Here is a 27,623-nt window from a genome sequence, read left to right on the forward strand (position 1 = left end):
GCCCTCCTAAGAGCCTCCGTCAAGGGGGAAGCCCCCAGCCCGCGCCGCAGCCCCCGGTGGGACCGAGACTTCTCCCTGCTCCCGGCCCCGCGCACCGGAGCTGGCACCGAACGGGGTCTTTTCTCCTGTGTTTCGGGCATTTGCACCTGGCAAGTGTAAACCGGAGCAAAAACACCTCAGGGAGGGGCTTGGGACCCTCTGCACCCCCGTCTCCGGTTCCTGCATCTCGGGGTGACCCCACTCCCCGAGCCCCGAGAGCCCCGAGCCGGCTGCGGGGCGCCGGGAGCCCGCACCGGGCTGAGAACGGGACGGATACAAAGCACAGGGACCCCGTGCTGAGATGCAAAGAGATCTGTTTGCAAAAGGGACTGTGAAAGGGACCGGGAGTGTGAGCAGGTCTGCGAGCGGGACTTCGAAGCACCGGCAGTTCCAGCCGGGCTGCGAGCTGGACCGGGCTGTGCAACTCCGGCAGCGCGAACCGGGATGGCAACGGGATCTGGCCGTGCATCTCCGGGAGTGAGAACCGGGGTGGGAACGGGACCGGGCTGCGCAGCACCGGGAGTGCGAACTGGGATGGGAACGGGACCGGGCTGCGCAGCAGCCGGACTGCGAACGGGACTGCGAACGGGACAGGGGTGCCAAACACCCGGAGTCCCAACCGGGCTGTGAACGGGGCCAGGCAACCGAGCCCCGGGAATGCGAACGAGGCTGCGGACGGGAGCGGAGTGCGCAGCCCGGAGCCCGGCGGGGGGCGCGGGCCGAGCCGGGCGCGGAGCCGGGCGCTGACTCAGCCGCCGCCGCCCCGGGCCGTGACGCGCCGAGGGGCGGTCGCTGCCGGCTCCATAAAACGCGGCGGCCGCCGTGCAGAGCTCACACCGACCCTTCCTGAGAGGGAAGAGGGGCTGAGCAGCCGGGCAGGCAGCGCCTTCCTCCTTCTTCTCCTCTCTTTCTCGGCGCAAGCTGCACTTTTGCCGGCGTCAATGAAACTGGCAGCGATGATCAAGAAGATGTGTCCCAGCGAGGCCGAGCTGAGCATCCCCGCCAAGAACTGCTACCGCATGGTCATCCTGGGGTCCTCCAAGGTGGGCAAGACGGCCATCGTCTCTCGCTTCCTCACCGGCCGCTTCGAGGAGCAATACACGCCCACCATCGAGGATTTCCACCGCAAGTTCTACAGCATCCGCGGTGAGGTGTACCAGCTCGACATCCTGGACACGTCGGGCAACCACCCCTTCCCAGCCATGCGCCGCCTCTCCATCCTCACAGGTACTTGTCAGAGGGTCCCTCTGCCAGACTCCTGTTCAGTTTGGGGATGTTTTTCCAGTCCTGGGAGGAGGGAGATAGGATTTTGTGTTTTCAAGTGGATGGGCAGCTCTTCTTGGTGGACTGGAGGATGCAGGACCCGGGTGCTGCCTGGTCCTTCCTTCTCCAAGTCTGTTTGGCTTAGGAGTGGGTCTCTGTGTGTCCCCATCCCTGGAAGGATCTCATGTTCCCTCTTTGTCCCCAGGAGATGTGTTCATCCTCGTGTTCAGCCTGGACAACCGTGACTCCTTTGAGGAGGTGCAGCGCCTGAAGCAGCAAATCCTGGAGACTAAGTCGTGCCTGAAGAATAAAACCAAGGAGAACATAGAGGTGCCCCTGGTCATCTGCGGCAACAAGGGCGACCGGGACTTTTACCGGGAAGTGCAGCCCCGGGAGATCGAGCAGCTGGTGGGAGGGGACCCCAAAAAATGTGCCTACTTTGAGATCTCGGCCAAGAGAAACAGCAGCCTGGACCAGATGTTCCAGGCACTCTTCGCCATGGCCAAGCTGCCCAGCGAGATGAGCCCTGACCTGCACCGCAAGGTCTCGGTCCAGTACTGCGACATCCTGCACAAGAAAGCGCTGAAAGGCAAAAAGCTGCTGAAGGAGGGGGGCCGGGGCAGCACGGAGGAGGCGTACGGCATCGTGGCCCCCTTCGCCCGGCGGCCCAGCGTGCACAGCGACCTCATGTACATCCGGGAGAAAGCCATCGGCGGCGGGCACGGCAAGGAGAAGGATCGCTGCGTGATCAGCTAGGAGCCCCCGCTCAGCCACGGGAAGGAAGGAAGGAAGGAAGGAAGGAAGGAAAGAAAGAAGGAAAGGAGGGGGAAAGATGCTCGTTTCCGAATTGACTTTGGGCAGGTGCCCACCCGGGCAGAGATGGTGTCGCCTCTCCCCCAGCTTCCCTCCTCCCGCTTTCATCATCTCCCTCCCTGGGGGTGCATTTTGGGAGCGAGGGGTGCGAAGGGGGAGGCTTTGGAGGGCAGGAGGGGATGTCACTGGGAACAGCCTCCTCCTCTGGGCAAAGAGACAGGGAAAGGGTGAGCTGCTGGGCAGCCAGGTGGGAGGATGAGTGTGGAGGGCACAGACCTTGGTGTTTCTTTCCCTCCCAAACCACCCAGCCTCGGGCACTGCCCTCAGGAGGGAGGGCAGGGGCCTGCCAGCACCTGCCTGGGGCTTTGGGGTTGGTTCTTGGTTTTTTTTTTTTCCAACTTGAGAAGCTGTGCACGGACTCTGGCTCTGTGTTGTGTGTTCATCTGTGTCTGCAAAACACATGCAGAAGACACTCCTAAGCTGTTGCAAAGACATTGCAGAGTTGCAGCCCCGATGGACCAAAAAACTGACTCTTGTTTACATTTGTCTTGTTTGATTTGCAAGATTTGGGGAGGGTGGGGGGAGAGGGAAGGGTTTTACAAAAAGAAATAATAATAGGCACTTTATGTAGGTATTGTTTGTCATTGACATGAACAAAACAAAAAATCTTCAAGTGTTTCTACCGTGGGTGAAACTTGATGTTTTATTTTTTCTACAAATTAATAAAATCTTTTAAAAAATGACACCTGTGGGTTTGTCTTTGCTTCCTTGCCCTATCCCATAGCAAAGCCTGCTAAACAAAAGGCCTGAGCTGTGAGGTGGCAAAACCAGCCTCTCACTCGAGCCCTGTATTACCCCATTTTCTCCGGCTCCCAGTGCAAAGGTTCCCGCCTCTGCAAGCCGCTGGGCTTGTGCCACCCAGGGTAACGAGGGGCCATGCAGGGAGTTACTCACTCCAAAGGGTCACTGAGCCAGCACTCTTTCCTCACTCAACTACGCTGAGTGACGGCGCTGCCAGCACCATGACATGCCGGGCAGTGGGATGTCACTGCCTGCAGTCACCCAGCAAACTGACATCACTTGGTTAAAAAGAGCTGATTGTGTTCCATGCTCTTTCCCGATTAACTAAGCACTTTTTAATGATGTCAACACAGACTGATTCATTGGCACCCCAGCTGGGATATTGTTTTTACTTTGCAATATGAGTAAAGGAAGTACTTTGCTCAAAAGGTCACCTTTACATCTGATGGTTTTTAATCTCTTCCCAATAACAAGTTGCAGTAATCATTGCTAGAAGTGAAACAGGATCATTCTTCAAAGAAAGCTTTTCCCAGCTCCAACTTCTCCTCCAGCTCATTTTCAACCCCCACTCCCCCCTCATGCAGCAGCACAAACCTGTGTTTAGCACATACTAATGGCAAAAAAAATCATATTGAAGCCACAAAACAATGGTGGGGGAGTGAGACTGCAAAGCAAACCACCTCAGTTTCGCTTGAAACTTGGATACAAGTTGACAGAGTTAACTTGTTCCTGAACTAAGTGCCAGACATTTCTTTGGCAACAAGTTGTTTCTTCCAGCTCTGCCTATGTCTGATTTCACAGGAACAGCCACTGGCAAAAGAATGGAAAACATCGTCCAGGCATGAGACACAGGAATTTATTGAGCTGGGACAGGCAATGGCTGGTGGAAAGGCAATTTCAGCAATAAAAAATGTGTACATTGTGCTTTGTTTATCTTGGTGTTCTGCTTTACTCAGAGTTTACACACTGGCACCTTCCCAAAGAAAGTACTAGCACAGTGTCCCAGTGGGGACAGAGTAAATCTCTGAGCTACAGGTGAGTTGCAATCCTCCCAACTCCCACTGAGCAGAATTAACCTGTTCAAGCTGCTCAAATGTTTGTGGTTGTGGGAAGCCCCAGGATGTGGAACTCACCTGTCCTGTTGAGCCTGACTTTAGCATGGGAAAACTAAAAGCTTTTCTCACTTATGCCCTTTGTTTTGATTCTTGCCCTTCCTCTGTTTTAAGAGGGAAAGACACTGGAGCTGGGCCCAGGATCCCACATGCTGCCAACATCCTGCCCCTGCTCTGCCCACATCCACTCAGCAAACACACAAGAGGGGCAGTTCAGAATTTATAAATCTTTATTTGACTCATCTCAGACACAACCACCAATTGTTTATAAAGAAAAATACAGAAGTAATTGAAAGCAATCATTCCTCTTCCAACACACAGGGAATGGAAAGTGTACCAGAGACTCTTTCCAGGAGCAGTGCCAAACAATTCATGCTTCCCTCTTATGTTCCCTTCTGATGTTTGGCCATTTTTAAGTACAAAAAAAAATTGCTGAAATGCCCCCTTTTTCACCAGCAGGTACTTTGACCCTAAGTGAGGAGAAAGCAAAATGTCTCCTACTCGTTTGAACATAAAAAAGAAGAACCCCACCCCATGAGAAAACAGGAGATGGGATATGTAAGTGCAGAGTCCTGCAGCAGATCAAGGGAATGTGCCACTGCCATCATCCCAGGAGAGCACAGGGTCCTGGCTCAGTGTCACACACCCACGGTCCACACAGGCACAACACCACAGCACTGTAACCAAAACCTAAAGAAAGAAAAGTCAACTTCTGCCACCCTGTTCAGCCTGAAGAGGAGGTATCTCAGACCTGGAGAGTAGAGCTGTGCCTTTCCTACTCCTTGGGGATTTCAAACATGCAAAGGCTCTTGTACTTCTGCAGCAGCTCGTTTTTGGTCCGGACCTGCTCCCGCAGGTTCTGCAGCTGCTGCTGCTGCTGCTCTGGGCTCACCCCGATGCCAGGCATGGAGCTGATCAGCTTCCTCATCTCCTGGAACTTGTTCTTGAGCTCATTCAGTACCTGATGAACATCCTGGCTGTCCTTGTCCATGCTGCAGAGGAGAGAAAGTCAAGACACTGTGAATTCTCCTACTGAAAATGCTGCAATTTCCAATACAGCCAGGGTTTAAACTGGAATTCACTAGGAAAATTGCTCTTGGTATCTAGCTGCACACACCTGATTCACCTATCCCAATAAAAGGACACAGATGGATATACAGACTGGGTAGCTCATGGGCAAACTGGTTTCCTGCAAATTTCCAGTACACAAGCCTGTCATCTCAGGATGCATTAATCAGGTTAGGAGCTGCTCTGCAGCTTTCAAACATCACCCTGGAGCAGGCTAAATTCTTCCTCTGAACTCCTGTACCTCTCTTTGGGGAAGGTAAGATTGCATGTGTGTCGTGTGTAGTCACCTGGAAAAAAAGATCTCAGTCTCACCCGTGACCTGTTGCTGTTCCACACTGTAATACAAAAAAATCAATGCAGTCAAACAGCTTGACAGCAAAAACCAGAAACTGTTCCCCAAAGTGTCAGAGAGTGTCCAAAGGCAGAGAAAATGGTACTTTGGAACTTTAAAACGAGTCCTTGGGGATTTATACTTAATAAAAGAGAAGCAGTGGGGGGGTTTTGGGTTGGTCTGGGTATTTTTTTTAAGAGCAGCAGAATTGGCTCTGCAGCCAGCTCTGTGCTTTTCAAGGCTCAGTGTTGTCTGAGGCAGCGTCTGCCCTTGAACCCTCATTAGTATCTGACTCAGCTTTGTTAGCACCAGCAAGAACTTTTACTGATTCCAGGCAAAAGCAAGTCCCCGCTTCCAGGCTGCCTGTTAATAGGGAGAGTGGGATTCTAATGGTCTTTGAAAAACTGGGAGCCTGTTCAATAGCCAGACCTAAAAATAAATCTGCTTGGCATGACCAGGGCAGAGAGGTGCTCGATTATAACTTTGGGGAATCGTGACATGGCTGAGAGCAAAACTTTTAAGCAGATGGCTGCCGCTTGTTTCAAAAGCCGGTTGGAACAAAATATTCATTACTCCCTTCTAAATAAAACTGCAGCTGGTACCATAATGTCTCCCCATTATGCAGGCACTCAGGGCCAGGTCGGCAGTGGAAAAATACAGGCACACACACACAACCAGCCCCACGGCACATCTGGGGAAGGATGGGGTGACACTGCCTTTAATCCACCACAGCTGCAGGCTGGCTTTGACAGGGATGTCCTCCCCACATCTCATTCCCTTCTCCATGCAAAGAGAACTGACAGCTGCCTGTTGCCTGGTTGATCCAAAGGCATAAATATTTTAGGCTTGGTGGGTTTTTTTTCCTGATGGGTGGTTTTCCTGCTGGATCAATCAATGAATCAATTCCCTGTTTGGTGGCATGAAGAGGTGGGAGTGATGAGGTGTGGGAAGAGCCTGCGGCTGCCTGCACTAACACAGGATTCCACACAACATCCAACCACAGCCTGTGCTGATGGACTGGGCACAAAACCTGCCTTAAGGCACAGTGCTCTTCACCACACCAGCACAAACCACCATCGGTGGAGCCACACAGTGAGACCTCAGCAGTGATGCCATTGACTGTACAAGGCTGAAAATATCAGCAGACCCTGTTTAGGAAAACTTTCTCCAGACCGAAACAACAGGAAACAGCACCCGTCCTTGAATGTGAGCAAATTTACGCGATACATCCTCGCTCTGGAGCACAGAGTCACCTTGGAGATGCGTCTTCATGGCTGAGTCAGTGTCAGAACAGCAGGACTGGGCTCTGCCACTTGAGGCAGTGTTAGAGGACAGCCCGTTTGCCATCTGTCAGGAACAGGAGGCACAACATCCCACCGCTGGCCGCTGTGGTGCCACCCTTCTGCCACACCGTTCAGCACCTATTTTGGCTCGAGCCGCCAGGGAAATGCCACACATGAAGCCAAGGGAGTGGGTGGCTCGGTGGGACAGAGCTCAAGATATCCCTGGGACTGTCATTTGTGAGTCACTATGACCTGATCAGTGACACATCAGAATCTGGGAGGTCTCAGCCCATGGCTACTGCCCACTTTGCTGATTTACACACACACACCTGCCAGGGGATTTAGCCTCACTCTGTGGTCTGCACACATCAGTAGAATCAAGGTCAGGGGGCAACCTGATGGCCCTCACCTAGCACAATGGGGAAACTGAATGAAATCACGGGGTTTGTGTTCTCATGCCCATTCTGGACTGGTGTGTCAAGGGTGTTCATTCCCATGGACTGGGCTGCAGAGCCATTAAGGATGAAACTCCCTCACCTTTCAGACATGCTTGGTCCAAGTGAAACATCAGCAGGACACAAAGCGGCTCCTAAATGAGTGCCCAGGGAAAAGGGCAGGATGAAGGCAATTAATGCTTCCCATGCTCACTGCCTCACCCTGCAGAATGCCCAGGTGAGTCTGCCTGGATGAATTTCCATGGCAGAGCCATTCCCTTTCTGGGAACTCAGACGAGCATCTCTGGAGGGGTTATCCTGCACCAGAAACACATCAGTTCTCAGAATATTTGTACCAGCACCTGTCACCGGAACAGGGCTTATCTCGAGCTGGGAAGAAAACAGTGTACGTCCCACTGGGGAAGCCGTCCTCCTTTTTACAACTGCCCAGAAATGGGCTGCATTCCTGACGCACAGCCTGTGCTTTCTGAGGCTGTTATCAGCCAAAGAGTACAGTTTTCTGGAGCAATAACCCAGCGGACAAACAGTGCTCCTGCTCCAGACACACACTGTACAGGGCCGTGTACCTGGGCCATGGGAGCACCGGCACTGCTCAGGTGACCCCAACACCACCCAGGTACTGGCACGACTCAGAGCAGAGATGCACTTGGGGCTGTGCCAGCTCTCTCCAGCACTCTTCCCAGGAACTCCAACTGAGAGAAAAAGGGCAAAGGAGATTCTGGGAGGTTGGAGAGCATTGCTAGAAGGGTGATCCCATTGCCCTGCTTCCTGTTCAGGACATCCTGGGGAAGTGGGAGCTGGGACAGCATCACTCGAGGGAGGATCCAATAGCCCAGCTCCCTGTTCAAGGCATGATGAGGATGCTGAGGATGCTGAGAATGTTAAGGATGTGAAAACAAGTTAAAGAGGGAAACCCATAACTCTGCTCCCTGTCCAGGGCATCCTACGGATGCTGTGGCTGGCAGAACATCACTGGGGGGGAGGAACCCCATTGTCCTGCTCCCCATTAAGAGCATCCTAGGGATGCTGGGAGCCGGGTGAGCATCCCTAGAGAGAGCATCCCATTGCCTCACTCCCTATCCAGGGCATCCCCGAGGATGCTGTGACTTGGAGAACATCACTGGCGAGGGGACCCCTTAGCCCTGCTCCTCCCGAGGGCTCTGGTGTGAGGCAGCACCGTCCGAGTGGGGCGGCTGCGGCAGGGCCGCGGTGCCCGGCGGGGCGGGGGGTGGCGGTGCCCGCCGTTACCATTTGATGATGTCGTGGACGAGCGGCAGGAAGGAGAACTCCTCCTGCGCGGGCGGCAGCGGCGGCGACTTCTGCTCGGCGGGCGGCTCTGGCGGCGGCGGCTCCTCGGCGGCGCGGCCCGCGGGCCCGGACGCCATGGCGGGCCCGGCAGTGACGGAGCGGGGCGGGCCCGGCCTGGCTCCGCCTCACGGCCCCGAGCCCGCGGCAGCGGCGCTCACCCAGCCGGGAGCCGGGTGGGCAGCGGTCGGGGCTGGGGAGTGGGGCAGTGCCCTGCCCCCGCACTGTGATCCCGCTGACACCCCCAGTGATCCCGCTGAAACTTCCAGTGACCCCCCCCCCGGAACGCCCAGTGATCCCCCCAAATGCCCTCCACAGTGATCCCGCCTGTGCCCGCAGTGATCCCCCTGCACCCCGCCAGTGATCCTCCCTGACACCCGCGGTGATCCCTCCCCATGCCCCCCTACTGATTCCCTCTACACCGCCTCAGTGATCCCCCGCGCCCCTCAGTGATCTGCCTGCGATCCCCAGGGATCCTCCCCTTACACCCCCCAGTGATCCTCCCTGTGCCCCCACTGATTCCACCTCCCATCCGAGCCCCACACAGGAGGTGGGGGTTGGAGGAAGGAGAGATCGTGGGGTCCCGCACCCCAAGGGCAGGGTGAGGAGAAGGGGTACCAGGAACCATCCAGGGACCATACGAACCACCCAGAAGTCCCAGTAACCATCCAGGGATCACAGGAGCCATCCAGGGATCCCAGGAACCACCCAGGGGTCCCAGGAGCCATCTGTGGGCTGGCCGTGGCTCCCAGCCCCTCGGCACACTTGAATTGGTGTCCCAAGTCTCTATACATCCTTCTCTTTCAAGCCAAATCTGAGGGGAAAATTGCATTATTCTGTGTAAAAAACCACAGCAGGGTTTCGCTGTCTCTTATATCCCAGCTTTCCACTATGTTGTTTTGTTATTTGGTGTCTTCAGTTTGACTTTAATGCAAATGGGGACAATACGGACTGGATGATGGGGATGTGGTCCTTGAAATGCCATAGGGATGGATGTTTACGTGGGACCAGACTTTCTGCTCAAGGGAGGAAGCATGGCTGGAATCAGTTGGAGGGAAAGCGAGCTGGAGTGTTGGATGGGAGTCTGGGCTGGAGACTGGAGGAATTCATAGGAAGAACAGAAGTGTGATGTCAGGGCTGGGACTGCTGTGGAGCTGGGAGAAGGAGAAGAGGGGGAAAAGGCTGAGAGAGCAGGGGATGTTCCCCTGGGGAAGAGAAGGTGACAGGGAGATCTTAGAGCCCTTTCCAGTGCCTAAAGGGGCTCCAAGAGAGCCGGAGATGGACTTTGGACAAGGGCCTGGAGTGACAGGACAAGGGGAAATGGCTTCCCACTGACAGAGGGCAGGGTTAGATGGGATATTGAGAAAGAACTCTTCCCTGTGAGGGTGAGGCCCTGGCACAGGTTGCCCAGAGAAGCTGTGGCTGCCCCATCCCTGGAAGTGTCCAAGGCCAGGTTAGACAAGGTTTGAAGCAACCTAGTCTAGCAGATGGTGTCCCTGCTCATGGCAGGGGGATTGGAAGCAGGTGATCTTTACAGTCCTTTCCAACCCAAACCATTCTGTGATTCTGTGAAGAAATGGAGCTCTGGTGTGACTTACCTGCAGGGGGAAGAGGTGACTCAGGATGGTGACTGGTCAAGACTGGGAGAGGGACGGTGATGCCCCTCTGCACCAAGCAGCCTCAGTTTGCTTCAGTGAAGTGCTGCCCCTGTGCTCAAACCACTGTACCCACACAAAGCATCGCAGCATGGATAATACCAGCCACAGTTGAGAGCTTTTATTCCTGATTTGGCTTAGACAAAATGCGTAATTTAATTTTTCATTTGAAATAGGCCTCCCTGCTCAACAGTTATAGGCTGAGGAGGACTGGGAAGGCAATTTCCTTTTTTAAACCAATTTCTTTCTGAAAACAAACAGAGGCTATTTATACATCTAATGAGAATGCTGGTAACCATTTAAATGGGGGGTATTGGCTGTTTGCTCTAAATATAGCAGATGCAATCGCTCACTTTGTTCCTACTGTCAGGAATAGATTCAGGAACTGATGCTGGAATGTGCAAAGGAGCCTGGGGGAGCCCAGGTTCTGCTGAACAGATCCCTGTGGGAAGGCTGGTGGTATTTATGGCCCTTGACTGAGTCAAGCAGGAGGCACAGGATGCTGTGTCCTTCAGATGGGGCTGAGCCAAGAGGTTCATTTCTGCCTCTTTTTAAGGGCTGTTTCTAAAGCAAGAGTTGATTCAGGCTCCATGGGGGACATTTCCCTCAGTATTGTGCTGGTTTTAATTTTCCCCTTGGCTTTCTGGAGGAGGGCAGCAATAATTGCTGGGCCGCTGGCTGCCTGCCTGTGATGGTTGAGTCAGGCAGTCGTTCCAGCAGGTGACAACATGCAGACATCATTCAGTACCTAAAGTGCTGTCAATCAGCATTTCTTTTTGCCTTTCCATGTTCCCAAAGCACTGGGACACAGCTTTATCTAGTTGGTGTGTCCCTGCCTCTTGCCTTATCTTCCTTGTGGTAACAGCTCCTCCAGCTGCCCCAGGTGACCCACCTCTGTCCTTTGGGGCTTGTTGTGTCTCGTGGCAAGTCCAGGGGAGAGCAAAGGTGTTTCACCATCTGGGTGGGGTTCAACAGGCTCCTACACCACTGGAGATGCTGCTGAATTGGTCGGATGAGACTGTGTGGTCACCATGTGTCAGCCTGGACTAGGGCACAGTAGAACCATGGTCTGTGGAATGACAGTATGTTCATATCCCTGGTGAGGGCTGTGGGGAGAAGTGAGAGCAGCTGACAGGTCTGGCAGGGAAGAGAAGGTTTTTGGTTTTGTGGGTGTGCAGAGAGTGTTGACCTCAGGTGAGGGGCAGTGGTGGTGTGCCCAAATCTTCACCAGTCCTTATGGAGCTCCGAGCTGTGAGACCTTTGTCCCAAGGGGGTGACTTTGGTGACCTTTATTATGTCCTTGTAGCACAGTTCCTTCCAAATCCCTTTGCAGTTGTGTTGGGGTCTCCATCTTGGATGGGAGGGCTGTGTCAGCCCATCCACTGTTCTCAGGAGGAGCTGGTGGTGGCTTGCAGTTCTCCCTAATTTTCATTCTGGATTCTTTCACCCACTATCAGTTCCTCAGCAGAAGGGTTTGAATGAGCAACCTGTGAAAACTGCATGTGAGGCAGCTAAAGCATGTACAAAGACACTTAGTGATGAATGAAATGAATAATTTCCCCCTGGATTTGGTAATAAACTTGAAGTGCAAATGATCGACCTGTTCCTCAATTTAATTGTGGCTCTTTGTATAATTCACTTGCTGGACAGGCAGTTTCTGAAATGTGTAAATGTTTCCAAACCATCTGATTTTCTGTGTACATTCATTGCTCACCCAGACATTTCATTAACGCATTATCCTAAAACCCAGCTGATCAAATAATCCATATCCAGGTTCGCTTTTGTTACTGCCTGTTTCTTTATGATACCAGTGTTATTCTTTTTCTCCTGTCATTTCTGTACAGATTGTACCTCTTGTCCTCTTCCAAAGGGAACTTTTGAGGTATTTACCACCAGTTATTTAATTCAGCACCAGGTGACTCTGTGCCTTTCACTATTTCCTTACAATGACTTGATGTTTTTATATTGATGGTCTGACATTTCACTGGGCTCCGCTTTTTGCTGTTGGACCATCTGGAGCTTGTTGTGCTGTTGCCACCAGCTCTGTTATCGTTTTTTACTATGTGGCTATCACCAGGTTGAACTTTATCTCTTCCTCCTGCTCCTGCACTGCATCATCAACTGAATTTTCTATTTCAGTCTTGCTAAGCTGCCGTGGTGGGATAAGTGTGTATTGCTCAGTCAAGGAGATGTTGTCAGGGTTGTGACCACCTGGGGGGGGGTGATAGGAACAAGAAGTTACAGCTCCAGCCTTGGCCAGGGCTGGTGGTCAGGGCACCTTTTTGTTAGGTCATGACTATGATCCTGCAACTGCTCAGGTTCGTGGCCAAGATCTCCCTAATTTTGACCAGATGGGAATTCAGTCTCGGCTCTGCCTTGTTTTTGCTCCAGGGACCATTTCAGGCCCTGGTGTCTCAGTCTTCTCGTGGGGGTGCTGATGGGAGTGGGGGGTCATTAGCCATGCTTCATCCTTTGAAACTGTGTTTTACTAGAGGGATTTAAGCCCTGCAGGTCTGTCTGCCCCAAACACTCAGCCCTTCACCCCCACATGCTCCCAGAGCTGCTGGTGCCCCAGGTGCCATTGAGATTTAAGATCCAAACAAGCAGCACCAAAGACATCCACAGCACCTCAGTGCCTCCTGAAGCAGCTGGCTGCTGGGGAAACTGGGCTGCTGTGGGAAGAGGGCCATCATCCCATGGCCCAGGAGATGCCACCCTCAGGGAGAGCCCAGCATGGAGGACGGAGCCTGGGACAAGAGGTGGCACAGCAGGCTTGGCCAGGCTGCCTGTAGCACCAGGTTGGGTGTCACTCCAGGGCATTGGCCTAGCCATGAAGGCCAGTGCTTCGGTGCTCCGAGCCTCGGGAGGTCAGTGGCGATGATTCAAGGGCACAGGGAGTGTCCAGTAATTTCACCAGTAATGCCACCCCACTGCTGAGCAAACACAGAGGCTGGCCCAGGCCACCCCGGGGGAGGCACCCTGACCACTGCGTGGGCAAAGGGAGCACCGAGGGCTTCTTGCACAAGATCAGCTACGCAGAAGCAGGGATCCAGGAAAACATACAGCCGGAGAGGGCGCAGCCCCCAGCCTGGCCCAGCTCCAGGTGCAGGTGGCTCTGGAGCTCACTGTCTCCCTTGGGCAGCTCTGTGCCTGTGGGGCATTCTGGTGATGAGTCCTGGGAGCTGCCAGTCCCTGCAGAATCCCACAAGATCATTTCACAGCCAGGCTTGAACACTCCAGGCTGTTTTCCACCCAGGGCAAAGGGGCAAAAGTCACCTTGCAGGAGCAAGACAGGAATATGGAGTGTGAATTTGGGGTGTCCCTGAGGAAACCTTCGCCTGCAGAGGAAGGTGCCCTTGTTACCACTGGGCAAAAGCAGCCCTGGATCCCTGCTGGCTCCCGCCACAGTGTGGTGAGTCAGCAACGTCCCTGCCATTATTTACAAATAATGAGTGAGGCTCCGAACACGTGCCACCAAAAACATGAGGCAGCAGCAGTTTCACTCTCAATATGCAATCATGGCCTTGAAGCAATGCTGCAGGAGCCTGCACGGGAGGCCGGGGCTCAGCTCAGGCAAGGATTTCTGTCCTGACCTCCTGGATGCATACCCAGCATGTTGGGAAGGTGTTGGAGTGGGACAGCACACAGGTGTGCCTCCCTGTGCACACACATCCCTGTGTGTTTGTACATTCCTGGGTACATCCCTGGGTGGATCCTTGTGCTCTTGTATCCCTGTGCTTGTGCATCCATGGATCCCAGTGCACCACTGTCCTGCACATGGACACAGCGTGGGTGTCACAGAGGACAGATAAATTTACCTGGGTGCACGTAGCAGGCACTCACTGATGGGGACACATTAAGGACATTAATGAAATCCCAGCTCCCTTTCTTGGAGTCAGTCCTAATTCTCCGAAAGTGGGTCAGGCTTTGTTTGTGTGTTTATCTGGGCCCCTTCAAGCGTGGCAGAAAAAGCCATTACCTGATGCTGGAGCCCTTCAAAATGCTTCTCTTGGTTTACTTAACACAGAGGGAGAGGAAAGGAGCTTTGTTCAGACTTTGTTTTGGCACCCCAGAAAAAGCATCTGGTTAAGATTTTAGCCCATCCTTCACTTGAAATTGCAAACATCATTTTGCTGTAATTGGCATAATTACTGAAATGAGACAAAATTTATATGAGCTTTGCAAGATCAGTCAGGTGTCCTTAAAGAATAATTTTACATGGCAGAGCAGTGGGTTTCTGGGGCAGCACTGACACCATGGGAGACACATCTTGGGAAGTGGAGAAGTTTTCCTCCAGCTCCAGTGAGAAACCATTTAATCCTTCTCCTGACCTGGGGAATGGTGCATCTCTGCAGGGCTATGGCAGGAGCAGTGTTTTAGTGAGCCTTCCTCCTCCTGATCCTGAGCTCCCTGGGCCCTGGGCATCCCCAGGATGCTGCCATCCCCCACCTGGAGCAGCCTGTGCCCCTCCTCAGCCACACCAGCAGCTCCCACCCGGTTCTGGCACTGGCACCCATGGGTGGCTTGTCATAGTCACGTGTCCCTGGCCTCAAGGATCCCTGTTTGCCAAGGGCTTAATGTTTAGCTGCTAATAAACAAGGCATATCGGGGAGGTTTTGATGACCAGCTAGCTAAACTTTCGTGGGGCGTTTGCTGGCTCTTGTGCCACAAACAAGGCCAGGATGTGGTGACATTCTTGTCTCAGATAAAGTTTTCATTAGAAGTTTCCCAGAGCAGGCTTCCAGCATTGCTCCAGCTCCTACTCCCTTGCTCCTGGGCATTCCTTGAGTTGGTGATCCAATGCTCAGCCATGTCCCATCCTGCCCAAAAGCTTTCTCTCCATTCTGGCTGCACACTGATTTATCCAAGGAGGAGTTGTTTATCAGGATTGGGTTGGTTTGGGGGTTTGGCTTCAAGCACCTGTAGGGGAATCAAATAAGGTTTTCAAACAATGTCAAGGGGGAAAAGAAAAATCCTCCTTTTTGTTCTGACTTGAGAAATGAATGAACTTGTCTTTCCTGCCTTTACCCCATGGGCATTTCTCAGCCAAAACCCTGACTTTTTTCCCCAAAGGAATATGCCCTAAAGCCCAGCTCAGCAGCTGCTGCCCAGCTCAGTGACCATCAGGTGCCTATGGCTCTATCCAGCCTGGAGCCAGCTTTTGCCCATTTCTACTTTGTGGATTAGCTGAGCCCATCCTGGCTTCTCTTGTGAGGGCATCCAGCAGAGAGAGAGGCCAGAGAATCACTCAAAGCATTTCAATCCCTAACACCATCCTCTAACCCCAGTGTGGCTCAGCCCATTCATCATTGATCCAAATGCAAACAAATGTCATTAGAGAGGGACATTTGGCATTTAGATAAACACTGACCCATCCTTGCCCTCACTCTTGTGCAAAACCAGCCCTCCTGGCACTGCAGGAAGCTCTTGGGATGCTCCCACTGCCCTCCACGGCAATGGCAGCTCCTGGCAAGGCTGGGCACCGCATCTCTCCCACTCAGGGATTACACTGGGACCTGGCTGCTGGCCGGCCCGTTCCGGCATCTCTGAGCAACTGCAGAGATAATTGCAATAAGTCTAATTGTTCCTGCTGGATAACGAGTATTTTGCATCATCATCCCCAGCTGCTGAGAGCACCATCTAAGTTGCTATTTCAGGGCCGGAAAGCAGCTCCTCTGAGCCAGGAAAGGCTGAACCAGGCTGGATCTGGGCACCTGAAGCAAAGCCCCCACACTGAGGCTCCGCTGACCACAGTGCTGGTTTGCCACCCTGCTTTGGGACAAGGCGTGGGACAGGGACTATTCCCAAGAGGCAACCTGGATGCAAAGACATGAAAACATAGGATATTCAGTGTGCTGATGAAACAGGCAAATCCCCAGGGAGTTTTGTCTCCAAATGGGCTTCTTCCATGCCATTGTCCCTGTGGATGCAGAGGGCTGGAAAGGTGAGTGCACATGCATGGCTGTGTATGCACACGGATGCACACAAACATACACACGTGCAGGCATGCACATCCACATGAACATGTGTGTGTGCACAGAGTTATTTCATGAAAACCCATGGGCCTGTTTCCCTGCCAACCCGGTGGGCTCCTGCTCCAGCCTTTCCCCAGACAGAGGAATCCAGAGAGGCTTGAACCACTCCTTTGCCCAGGCGGTCCACGTGCTCCAGAGGATGCGGGATCTCTGAGGTCCCTCTTTTGTTCCTTTTGCTAAGTTTTGTAATGTTTTAAGCTCTGTAACAGCGTTGTAAAACAGGCAGTCACAGGGTGGAGTGGGAAGATGAGCAGACAGAAACCTCTTCCCCTCAGAACCCAAGGAATCACTGTTACTGTGCAGTCACTACTCAGTGTGTGATGAGCTCTGTGTGTCCTGGTAGTGCCCCTAGTTTTGGGCAATGCCATTGCAGACAGCAGGGTTTGTCACAGCCTCCCCACGCTGTTCCATCAGGCAGACCTGCTTCGTGCTGCCAGCACACGCAGCCAGCCAGGACCACAGCAAGTGTCACCCTCTCCCCCCACATGATGGGTTAGATAAAGCATGTGGCAGGAACTCCTGACTGCGCATTGATTTCTCCTCCACCAACAAGCACTCTGCAAGACCCGAGGATCCACCGCCTCTGCACAGGGCTGCTCGAGTGCACAAGGCCAGCCTTGCAGCAGGAACAGCATTTGAACAAGGCAGGAGTGCAGTGCTTCTCTCCCTGCACCCCATCCGGCACCTGGAATGGCTGCTGGTAATTGCTCAGTGCTGCAGGATGTATTGAGCAGCCAGCTGCGGCATTCCTGCTCTGCTCATGCTCCCAAACATGTGGGTTTGAGGCAGCATCAGCAGAGGTTGTGCATTCCATCCATCCCATCCCACAGCTCCCAGCTCAACCCTGGACTCTGCACCTCACTTGCTTTTCCTTTCTTCTCCACAAACCGGCTGCAGCCGACTGTCAGGTGCAAACCTTGTTCTCAGAGCAGCACCCCTTCAATTAACTCACCTGCCTTGGTGGCTGGAAAGGGTTTGAGGACATCCATGTGGCATAAAGATGACAGGCAAAAGGGTTTGGCTGCCAGCTTGTCACTTATGCCCCTCATGTAATACACAACCCCCTAGAAATGGGTTTGCAAAAGATGGTGCTGAGTTTACCTTGGGAAGGGGTGGTTTGGGGATTGAGATAAGAGTTCTACGAGCTGGCTGGGAAAGGAGAGAGAGGAAGCAATGTGTCAGGGCAAGAAAGGGGAGAGGTAAGTGACTCATCTGGGCTGGGAGCATGAAGCCAACGGCCTTCCTGGCGCCATGGGGCTGCAGGGTGGCCGAATCTGGGCTGTGACAGCCTTGGATGGAGCCAGCCCTGTGGCAAGGCCTGCTTGTTTGCCAAGCTTGGGAGCCCTCTGCCAAAACTGCAGAGGGCAGGGAAGAGGCAGTCCCAGCCAGGGACTGGCTCCAGCTCCTAAAGGCTGTGCAGGGAAGGGGTGAGGGGGATGATGCCCCCCAAATTCATTCACCTCCACCCCACTCTCTGCTCCATTCCCTGCCAGTGCTGCCATCCCAGGGCACAGGATGTGGTCTATGCCAGGGCATGGGTTAGATGTTAATTTTTCACCTTTGGGAACACGCTGCCTGTCATATACGAGCTCGAGTTTATGGGGTTGGGGTAGGTTTTGTACTGAAACAGCTTCTGCTGCTGCCCAGAGGGGGATTTGGGTGGCCAAGAGCACCAAAGCAGTGTCCTTGGGAGCCAGCTGGGCGCTCGTGGCCGATTTTACATGTTGTCTCCTAATTGCAGTTCTTCATGTTCCCTCAAAGCAAAAGGCGTAATTAGTTGGAGAACGGGAAGTGCGGGGATCCGGCAGCAGTTGGGAGCTGGTGGCGAGGGGGCGGCTCCTGCTCTTGCAGGATCCCTTCTCCCCCACCAAACCAGCTGCTGGCATTTCTCCTGCCACCATCACCATCCTCCTCCTGTGATGCCACATCCACTTGGGCATCCTGGGAGGAAAACCAAGCACTGGCAGCAGCTCCCTGTCCTCATCTGAGCACCGCTGCACCCCTGTGAGCACACAAACACTTCTCTTTTGCCAGCTCCCTATTTGCAGCACTGTATATACAGTATAATCCACCCACGGGGTATCCAGGCTGTACTTGGCTGGGAAGGACAGAACATCCTTGTGATTCAAAAGGTCAAAATGAATGTCAATATGCTGTGAGCAAGAATGCCAAATCTGCCTTGGGGACACAGGGTGCTTGGAGGAACCCAGCTGTCGGGTGTGCTGCTCCCTAACAACAGACATGGGGTGCCTGAAAACCCTCTGCTTGCTGCAGGGTCAGGCAGGGCAGCTATCCCTAAGAATAAGAATTCCGTGGTGTGCAAACAGCTTTGCCTGCTCAGCCTGCAGTTCCCCTGTACCCCCTTTCCACTCCTGGAAAGTGAGGGGGTGAACAGGTTGCAATGCCCCTTCACAATGTCCTCCCAGTCTCCTCCAGTTTCTGGCTCTGAAGCCCAAAATTCTGCCTCCTCCACAGGGCTCTGATGCAGAATTTTCTTCCCAGGGCTCAACTGTGGATGCTGGTTGAGTCCACGGGCAAAACACAGCTGTAAGGCAGCTCCGGAAGGTAGCACGTCCCACTGAGCACTGGACCGGGAGAAACCACCCCTCCTCCTCTTCCCAGATGGAGTGAAACTGCTGTCATTTCAAGCTGGGCTGGAGGAAGCTCAGCTTGGGCGGATGGCTGGGATTGATTTCCAAGTGACAGAGGCACTCGCGTGTCCCTTGAGCTCCCGGCCCTGTGCCTAATGATTTTCTCTGCTAATAATCTCCGCTGAGCAGGCAGCAGTGGTGCAGGCACAGGGCATGGGGATGAGTGGGATCATTCAGAGCCTGACGTGGCAATGGCAGGTCCATGCTGCTCTTCCTGACATATGGATCCTTTTCATTCCTCTCCCCAGCCCATCCCAGCAGGAGGGCTGCCCACAGAGCCCTCAACACCAGCAGCACCAGTGCCTCTAATGATGGCCTCATCTAATGAGAACAAAGCCTTCTCAGGGCTTGGGGAATTTGGAGGTGAATTAGAAACTCCTTTCACAGTGGCAGGGAAACTCCCAGGAGCTGACAGTGTTTTGCTGGAAGGCTTTGAAGGCTTTGGAGCTGTGCTAAGTGCAGGGGTTCCATAGTGTGATCCTCCTGGACACAGCATTCCCACACACAGAACTGTGGAATGGCCTGGATTAGAAAGGACTTTAAAGGTCATCCAGTTCCAACCCCCTGCCATGGGCAGGGACACCTTCCACTAGACCAGGTTGGTCCAAGCCTTGTGCAACCTTGCCTTGGACACCTCAGGGATGGGGCAGCCACAGCTTCTCTGGGCAGCCTGTGCCAGGGCCTCACCCTCAGAGGGAAGAATTTCTTCCCAATATCCCATCTAACCCTGCCCTCTGTCAGTGGGAAGCCATTTCCCCTTGTCCTGTCACTCCAGGCCCTTGTCCAAAGTCCCTCTCCATCTCTTTTGGAGCCCCTTTAGGCACTGGAAGGGGTTCGAAGATCTCCCTATCACCTCCTCTTCTCCAGGCTGAACACCCCCAGCTCTCTCTCAGCCTGAGCTGTCCCCATAGCAGAGCTGCTCCAGCCCTTGGAGCATCTTTGTGGCCTTCTCTGGACCTGCTCCAGCAGCTCCACATCTTTCTTCCCTTCCCTCTCCTGATGCAGTGCAGGGAGCAGGAACAAGAACATGACCTTGGGTGCAAGATTCTCCAAACACAGACTTTTGGGGACACCCCCATTGTTGCCATCCCGGCGCTGCCAGCGAGAGGCTGTGTCCAGGAGGAGCAGTGGGACACGTCTGTCCCTGCCAGAGCCGAGGTCGGGGCAGGTGACGGGAGCTGGCAGTGCTGCCCAGCCTGGCAGGGCTCTGGCCGCCCCGACCTTTCTGGCTTTGAAAACAGGATGGGAACAAGACGCACTTTTGTTTTCAGTTTGGGAGCTGGAATGGGACCTTCTGGCTGTTCCTGGGATGTTACGGCCTCCCGGCTGCTGCGGGGGCAGGGACCACGCTCTGGGATTGCTCCTTTGCATCCTTTCCATTTTGTCTTTCGTCAGCAGATCCCAAAGCTCTCCCCATCCTCTCCTGCAGCCAGGCTGGCTGGGGAAGCTCCCCTGGGAGCACCAGCAGGGATGAGCGGCTCTCACTCAGCCTTCAGCTGGAAATACCCCTGGCTCTCACCATGGCTCACGTGCTGGGGAGCCCAGGGAGGTCAGGGAGTTTGTGGTGCTGCTCCATGAAAAATGTGACTGTTGCCCTGGGTAGCACTGGGCACTGAACTAGAAAACCAGCATACAAGGAATCCAGGTGCCTGCACTTTGTGTCACTTCTAAAACCCAGCTCATCAAGGAGCTGCTGGCAGCGACCCTGGACTGTGCTGTGGGGACGAGGCTGGGGACAGGAGGGCAGGGAGCAGCTGGGGCTTGCAGCAAGGCCATGCTTATGCTCACAAAATTGAGGGAAATGGGGTTGAATCCCACATCCCACCATGAGCAGGGTCAGCTGATCCTTACTCAGGGACCAGAGGACTCTGAGTCACATAAATAAGGTGACCCTGCACCAAAATTAGGAAGAATTCTGGGCAGTCTCTCCCAGCACAGGGTTGGCAGTGGTTCACTGCTCGATATATCAGCCATGAGGTGGGCAGGAAACAGATGATAAGGATATTTTGTTCCTCCGGTGTGGAAACAGAAATTTCTAAAAGAAAAAGTGAAGGACTACAACCCCCGATGGCAGGTGGGGATCTGGCACTTTGTTGTCACTGACCACCTGCCCTGGGACAACCCCAAGGACAAAAACCTCAGTCTCTCTGCTTCCTGGCCCCGCTCCTTATCAACCTCCCACACCCACAAATGGAGAAATAATCTACCCGGTTCCTGTGGAAGAGATTGTGAGTGGCCAATGATGGGAAATCACACGGGTCCTGCCACGTTGGTGCACGTGTGGGTGCACAGAGGCTCCTGCAGCAATTCCTGGCAAATCCCTGGATTGTGCCAGTAACTCCTGTGAGCCACTCATGCTCGCCCTCCATGGTCTTCTGCCCCTTTTGTGTGCTGAGATCCCATTTAATCTCTTCAGTGACAAATTCATACCACCTTTTGCAGTAGCAGCTGTCACAGCAGGGAAATAGGGGGTTTTTTTAAGAAAATCAAGATTCCCATGTAATTTCTGCTGTGGGGACCTCAGGAGTTTACCAGGAAAATTAAACCTGATCTCAACTGCCTGTACGATGGAAAGCAAGGCTGAGGCTGTTTGTGTGTCCTGTGGTGTTTGGTCTGAAATCTCCCCAAATCTCCCCAAATCCCTCTCCTGTCTGAGCTCAGCCAAGGCTGGGTGAAGACAGGTCCCCACAGGCCAGGAGCTGCTATGGGGCTCGGAACAGTGGGGTTGGTGAAGCACAGGGCTGGGAAAGGGGCTAGGGAAGGAGTAGGGACACCCAGGGCAGCTCCATCCCTGTCCCCTTTGGCCACAGTCCCTCTGCAGGGCAGGAATACCCAGCATTTCCTTGAACCCCCTAACACTATGTATTCCTGCCCTGTGTCCCCATTGCCCTGCTCAGTCCATTTTCCTTGTGCTGACATGAGGATTCATGCAGAAGTCAGGTCAGGGACCAAATTCAGCTGGGAATATCTGCCCTGCCAAAGGTTTGTGCCCTGAGTTGTCCCTGCACGGGTCTGGCTGGATCGGTGCCGCCCCGAGGTGCCGCAGGGCCAGAACCCCCTGCTCCAGGGTCTTGTTTGTGCCTCTGGGTGATATTGTTCCTGTGAAAAACATGATCCTTGTTTTTGCTGCCTCAGGGCTGAACCGTTGCCCTCCCCGGGGACAGGTCCCTGAGTGCTGGCAGGGATTTATAGCCTGCCATGATTTATGGTGGAGGTGGAGCAGGACAGAGCTGTCACAGCCAGCACCAAAGGAACCCTGGCATTAGGACTGTCCCAGCATGACCTTACCTGGCCATGCAGGTCAAAGCTCTGAGGTCAGAGAAGTGTCCCCTGAGGACAGCGGTGGCATCCACAGGACGGGTGACAGTGCGCATGTGTTCAGTCACCTGTTCCCCTCATGGAAAAAAACAGACATGAGAATTTAAAATGCAAATTTTTGCCTCCAGTTCAGAGGCTTGCTCATCTTCCACATCCAGAAGGGACATGGTAGGAGCTGGCACTGCCAGCGGGGGACACCAGGTGACCCAAAGACAGAGCAAGTCATGCCGAGTGGCAGCAGATGTGGTGTTGGACTCAGGGAAGTCACTGAGCAATAACACAAAGCAGAGGAGATGTGGAAATACAGGGCTTCCGAGTAACTGGGATCTTTAACACCTCTTCTCCTTACACCACCACCCTCCTCTGCAGGGAGGCAGGGAGGGGAGAGGGCAAAGCCAGCACCAAGTGCCAACCCCAAATCCCAACCACTTCTCCTCATCCTTTGACTGTCACTGCTCCCTTCCCATCCAGCTCCTCCTTATCCATGCAGGGGTCTGCAGCCGGACCAAACAGCCGCTCCCACCGCACGCAGGGCTGCGACCCAGACAATTAAATACATTCAATACAAGCATCTTGTCTTCTGCAGTGTTGAAATCCAACCCTGGGTGCTCCCAGGCTGTCCCTGCCCTCCTCCTCCTCTCCTGGGTGAGAGGTCTGTGGTTGCCCAGCTCTGTTTATTAACCAGGAATTTTCCCCTCCAGCAGTTTCTTTATTTTCACTGCAAAGCGATGCAGAACCACCTTGACCAAGAGCAAGTGAAAGCCCAGTGCTGATGCCTGCGCCAGTTCAGACCAGCAAGGAGCTGGGCATTCTCCTGGGGGATGGGATCAACATGAGGGGACATGGAGAGGTCCCTGCAGTGGGATCAGGTGTGCAAATTTGGGGTCTGCCATGAACTGAGTGACACTGAAGTGCTGGGACATGTGGGGTCACAGATCCCTTTCCTCGTGGGACCCCAGGTGGGTTCTGGGGCCGTCAGGATGGAGTTGTCTCCCTTCTAAACCTGGGACAGCATCACCAGCACCCCTCCTGGGACAGTTTGAGACAGTGGCTGGCCTTCCAGACAAAGAGCCTTTGGTGATGAAATGCCTTTTGAGCAGCTCCATAGCAGACTGACAACCAGCCTGTGCTGAGGTCATGCTCTTCCATCTGGGTTTCCACCAGCCAGTGAGTTATTGTAGGAGGACAGAGAGGATTTATCCTTAGTTTATCCTTGCTGCAAAAAGCTGGGTGTCTCTCCCCCAGTCCTGAGCATGGATCTGAGGCTGTGAGACCCTCACTCTGCTCCCTCTATGGCTCCCATGCATCCCTCACTGCCCTGTTCCTGCAAGGTCCCCACTGCCAACCCTGTGTGTGTGAGCTCATGGGAACTCCCTGTGCGATGCAAACGTCTTCCAACACACTTCCCACTCACCAGAGTTTGGGCAGATCCTGTATCATCCCTATTTTGGGTCCTCCCCCGGTCCCCAGGTTGGCCTTGCTGCCCAGCCTGACCGGGCAGAGGAATGGCAAAGAGTTCCAGCACACATGGGCTGTGCCAGCCCTGTCCCGGCCACCAGTTCTGGGAAATACCCGGTGAGCCTGCAGGAAAGTACTGGCAGGAGTAATACCTGATCCCTGTGGCTGATAGCAGCCTTTCACGGCTCTTAGCCAGGCTCTCTGGGAGAGGTGAAGCAGTTCAGCCTCCCACAGCCCTAAGGAGAGGGAAGGCAGGTGCAAACAGCTAAAAATTAGTTTGGGGAGAGCCAGGGCCATGCTGTGTCAAGCCCTGCTGCATTCACAGTGGGTATCAAAGCTGGCACCGCACCCCAGGAGAGCCCTTTTTCGTGCCACATACCCCCCGCTAACACTTTCCAACTCCTGCGCTCATTTTCACCCAAATTACACTAGAGGTAGAAGTCAAAAGGCAATTTCTATGCACATCAGGAGAACTGCTGATGGAGGATACAGAGGAGAGACAACACCTGCTGAGAAAAATGCTGCAGCGTGAGCCCAGCCCTCTACCAGACACCGGAGCAGCCACCCGGAGGCCAAACTTCCTGGGAAATTTGGCTTCCTTGGGCTGGCCGCTCATGGCATCACAGGGTTTGTTTTGTTCTGGGCTTGAGATACCGGTGAGATGAAAAAAATGCTTTGTGAGTGTTGAATTAAAAGGATGATGCAAAAGCTGCAGGGTGCTTTGGCTGGGAAACGTGAGCGGCTCACAGTTGGCCCCGACAGGGCTCAGGCTGTTTGGAGAACATGGGGTTTCTGCGATTAGGCTGCTCATATGACTCAATATATAACCACCAGTTACACACTAGATTTAATCTTGGGTCAAAAGTCATGGATAATTCAAACCACACAGAAAATGTTGATCGCCTGCTTGCCGGAGCTGTTTTTCTCTGTGATTCTTTGTTTGGGCTAAACAACCTCCGCAAAGCAAATGCAGCCTGGCCCAGGGCAAGAGGGGGGCCAGTCCTGGTTGGAGTGATCCCTGTTCCCGCTCCAGGAGCTGTCTGCTCTGCCTGAATCTCACATCCAGTTTTCTGAGTCTCGTTCCATCTCATGCGTTTGCCATGGGGGAAATTGAAGGATGATTCACACCCTAAACTTCCCATTGAAAGCATCTCATCAGTCCTGGGTCAAGTCGTCTCACTGTTTGGGCAGTGAGGGTGCCTTCCTCACCCTGAGGGAGCAAGGCTGGGAATGCTGCCTTCCCTGTAGCATCTTGGATACTTGGCTCCCGGCATCCTGTATTTCATTTGGTTCCTCTCAGGGATTCCCCCAGTTTCTTGTTTTGGGCAGTTTCTTTCCTGACCAAGTCACAAAAAACACTCTGGTATCTGGAAGATGCCAGTGGGGATGGACAGGAATGTTCTGCCTGGTCAGGTTAATTGAGCAAAGGATTTCAAAGCAGGGTCTTGGAAACATTTATCAGGTCAAAGATCTGTGCCTGCAGTGGTGAGGGACTGGAACTGGAACAGCCCAAAGCAGCTGTGGCTGCCCCATCCCTGGGAGTGTCCAAGGCCAGGTTGGACAGGGCTTGGAGCACCCTGGTCTAGTGCAAGGTGCCCCTGCCATGGCAGGGGATTGGAACTCCATGATCTTTAAGGTCCCTTCCAACCCAGGCCATTCCACGATTCCATGATTTTGAGCTCTGAGGTTTCAGGGTGTCTGTGGGGAGCGTTTGCTGCTCCGTGCACTGATGAGCAGATGGTTGCCCTTTCACTGCTTTCCAGAGGCAGCATCCATGATTTCTGGTGAGTTGCTTCTCTGCTAAAAGCTTCACTGGGCACGAAAAGGAGAAGCCATCCTTCAGCTGTGCAGAACAGTGTCTTGCAGGATGGTTATTTGTAGGGAATGCAGCATCCCTTCTGCCCAGTCTGTGGCAGCAGACGTCACTGCTCGGTTACTGCACAGGGACAAGCGCCTGTCGTGGAGCATGGCTGAGCTCATCCATCACTGAGCTCCTCTGCTCCTCAGTCTCCTCTCAGGTCATTAGGAAGGATGAGTGATCCCTCCCTTCCCCTGCAAAACCCTTTACCATGCAGTGACAAAGAAGGATGCAAAGACCCCCTAAGAGCACAAAAAAGCTTTTCCCTGTGGGGACACGAAGGAGGCAGGGAAGCAACATCCCATCCATTTTGCAATCAGGAGGGGCACTGAGACAACCACCTCACCCAGGGCTGGGAAAGATGACACTAAACCCCATCTCTGGGCAGAACCTCCTGGTCCCTGGCTGCTCCTGCCCTCACCATGGAGCCAGTGCTGTGAGCACAGCCTGAAAACCAGGGATCTCAGCCTGGGGTAGAGCCAGCCAGAGCCTGAGAGGGCTGATTCCCCTTCCCATACATCTGCACAGGAAAGAGGCAAAGCCCTTGGGGATGAGGAGAGAAAGCACTGGAACAGGCATAAACAGCTTAGTAATAATACTAATGATAGCAGTTAGCACGTCGGCAGTGGTTTGCAGCGCAGAGCACTGTACAAACATTAATTAGTGCAGGCAGACAATTCAGCGATATGGTTCCCATTTTGCCAACTACGATGAGGAGAGAACCGACCATCTGCTTAAATCCTCTTTAATTTAATCCCGGGGCCTTCACAGGAAAATCCTGAGCCCATTTCAGCCTCAGATGAAACTGCCTGAGAGTGGATGGGCCCTTCAGACTCTCCTGGATCCCACCAAGGGATGTTTGAAGGGTGCTGGTGGGTGTGGGCCGAGCCTGGAGCTGGAAAACACACAGTGGCTGTTTTCTATGTCAATAAATACACGTGGTGTAGCCAGAGCACTGCTGGTTTTCCTTTAGACACGTGTTGCTGGAGTCTTTAGGGTTTTCCAGTTGGAGATGTAGAGCTAGTTTGGGCTATTCTCATCCTCTGCTGCTCTACCTGTGGCAGTTTTATGACCTGTTGGTACAGCTGGTTCATTCATAAAAATTAAAGCAGATGTCAAGAATGACTGGGATGAGTCAGATGGGATAAGCTATAACTGGGGTTCAGCCCCTTGGGGTGGGTCTGCTGGCTCCAGGGACATGTGTGGCTGAGACTGAGACACCGTGAGGCACTGGGCACCAGGATAAGCTAAAACTGCTGCAATTAGGGTACCCAGGGCTTTTTTTCTTTAAGGATACTGTTCTGTATTGCACAGCAAGCACACACTGCAGTGCAGTTTGGCCAAGGATGGGGCTCAGCACTCGGGGCTTGGCCATGGGGCTGGAAGTTGAACCCCAGCATGAGCCAGACACAGGAGCAGCACCCCAAAAATTCCCCCGAGAATGGGGGAACAGCAGATACTGCAGGAGGGTGAGCTGGGAGGGCGAGCAGCTGGAAGCAGAGCTGTGATCACGCCTCAGCACGGCAGCGCAGCGGTGCTGGGGGTGCAGCCATGCCTGGGGCTTTCTGCAGCCCTCCCTTGCTCCACAGATAATGCCTAGGCAGGAAAAGAGGCAGATGGAACCACAGGGGATGGGAAAGGCCAACACTCCCGCAAGGAGATCCCCTTCTCCTTCAGTAGCAGGAAAACATGTTTGCCTACTCTTAAGCTAATATTGAAACCACCGTCCCTTCCCAAACACTGCGTCTGAATTTCCCACTGCACGTGAACTCATCAGCCCTGCACATGGAAGAACGTGCTCAGCTCCAGCACAGGCTGGTTTTCCTAGGCTGATTTATTAGGATTAGTGGCTTTTTTTCACTAGGTATAGATTTAAAAGTCTATAATGGTGGAATTTTCCCTCTTCTCTGGGCAGATGGGTTCTAACACAGAGCCAAGAAGGGTTTGCAAAGAATTTTATTTTTTCTTTAGACAAATGAGCTCCTGGATCACTTTGTCCCTGACTGAGCACACCTCATATTTCATTTAAATCCTGCACTGAGCTGAGCTGGACCTGCAGCTACATCTCAAATTTGCAGATGCTGAAATGCTTGGCTAGATCAGGGCCTTCCTCCTCTCACCATCTCCCAGGGCCTTTTCAAATTAACCCCCAGCCCAGCCATGTTTTGAGTCCAGGAT

The 27,623-nt window shown here is 53.5% G+C and overlaps 2 protein-coding genes across 2 annotated transcripts; one reads left to right on the forward strand and one right to left on the reverse strand.

Moving 5' to 3' along the window:
* Window positions 1–886: 886 nt before the first annotated feature.
* Window positions 887–2,858, forward strand: RASD1 (ras related dexamethasone induced 1). Its single transcript, XM_069030076.1, has 2 exons — window positions 887–1,266; window positions 1,508–2,858. The coding sequence occupies exons 1-2, from the start codon at window positions 981–983 to the stop codon at window positions 2,056–2,058; spliced, it is 837 nt and encodes a 278-aa protein (XP_068886177.1). The 5' UTR covers window positions 887–980; the 3' UTR covers window positions 2,059–2,858.
* A 1,382-nt stretch (window positions 2,859–4,240) lies between these two features.
* On the reverse strand, window positions 4,241–8,564 carry MED9 (mediator complex subunit 9). Its single transcript, XM_069030106.1, has 2 exons — window positions 8,414–8,564; window positions 4,241–5,020 (listed from the first exon to the last, which is right to left on the reverse strand). Exons 1-2 carry the CDS (start codon window positions 8,548–8,550, stop codon window positions 4,804–4,806), a joined length of 354 nt encoding a protein of 117 aa, XP_068886207.1. The 5' UTR covers window positions 8,551–8,564; the 3' UTR covers window positions 4,241–4,803.
* Window positions 8,565–27,623: the final 19,059 nt, after the last annotated feature.

This window comes from Aphelocoma coerulescens, chromosome 14, assembly GCF_041296385.1.
Source record: "Aphelocoma coerulescens isolate FSJ_1873_10779 chromosome 14, UR_Acoe_1.0, whole genome shotgun sequence".
Taxonomy (NCBI): domain Eukaryota; kingdom Metazoa; phylum Chordata; class Aves; order Passeriformes; family Corvidae; genus Aphelocoma; species Aphelocoma coerulescens.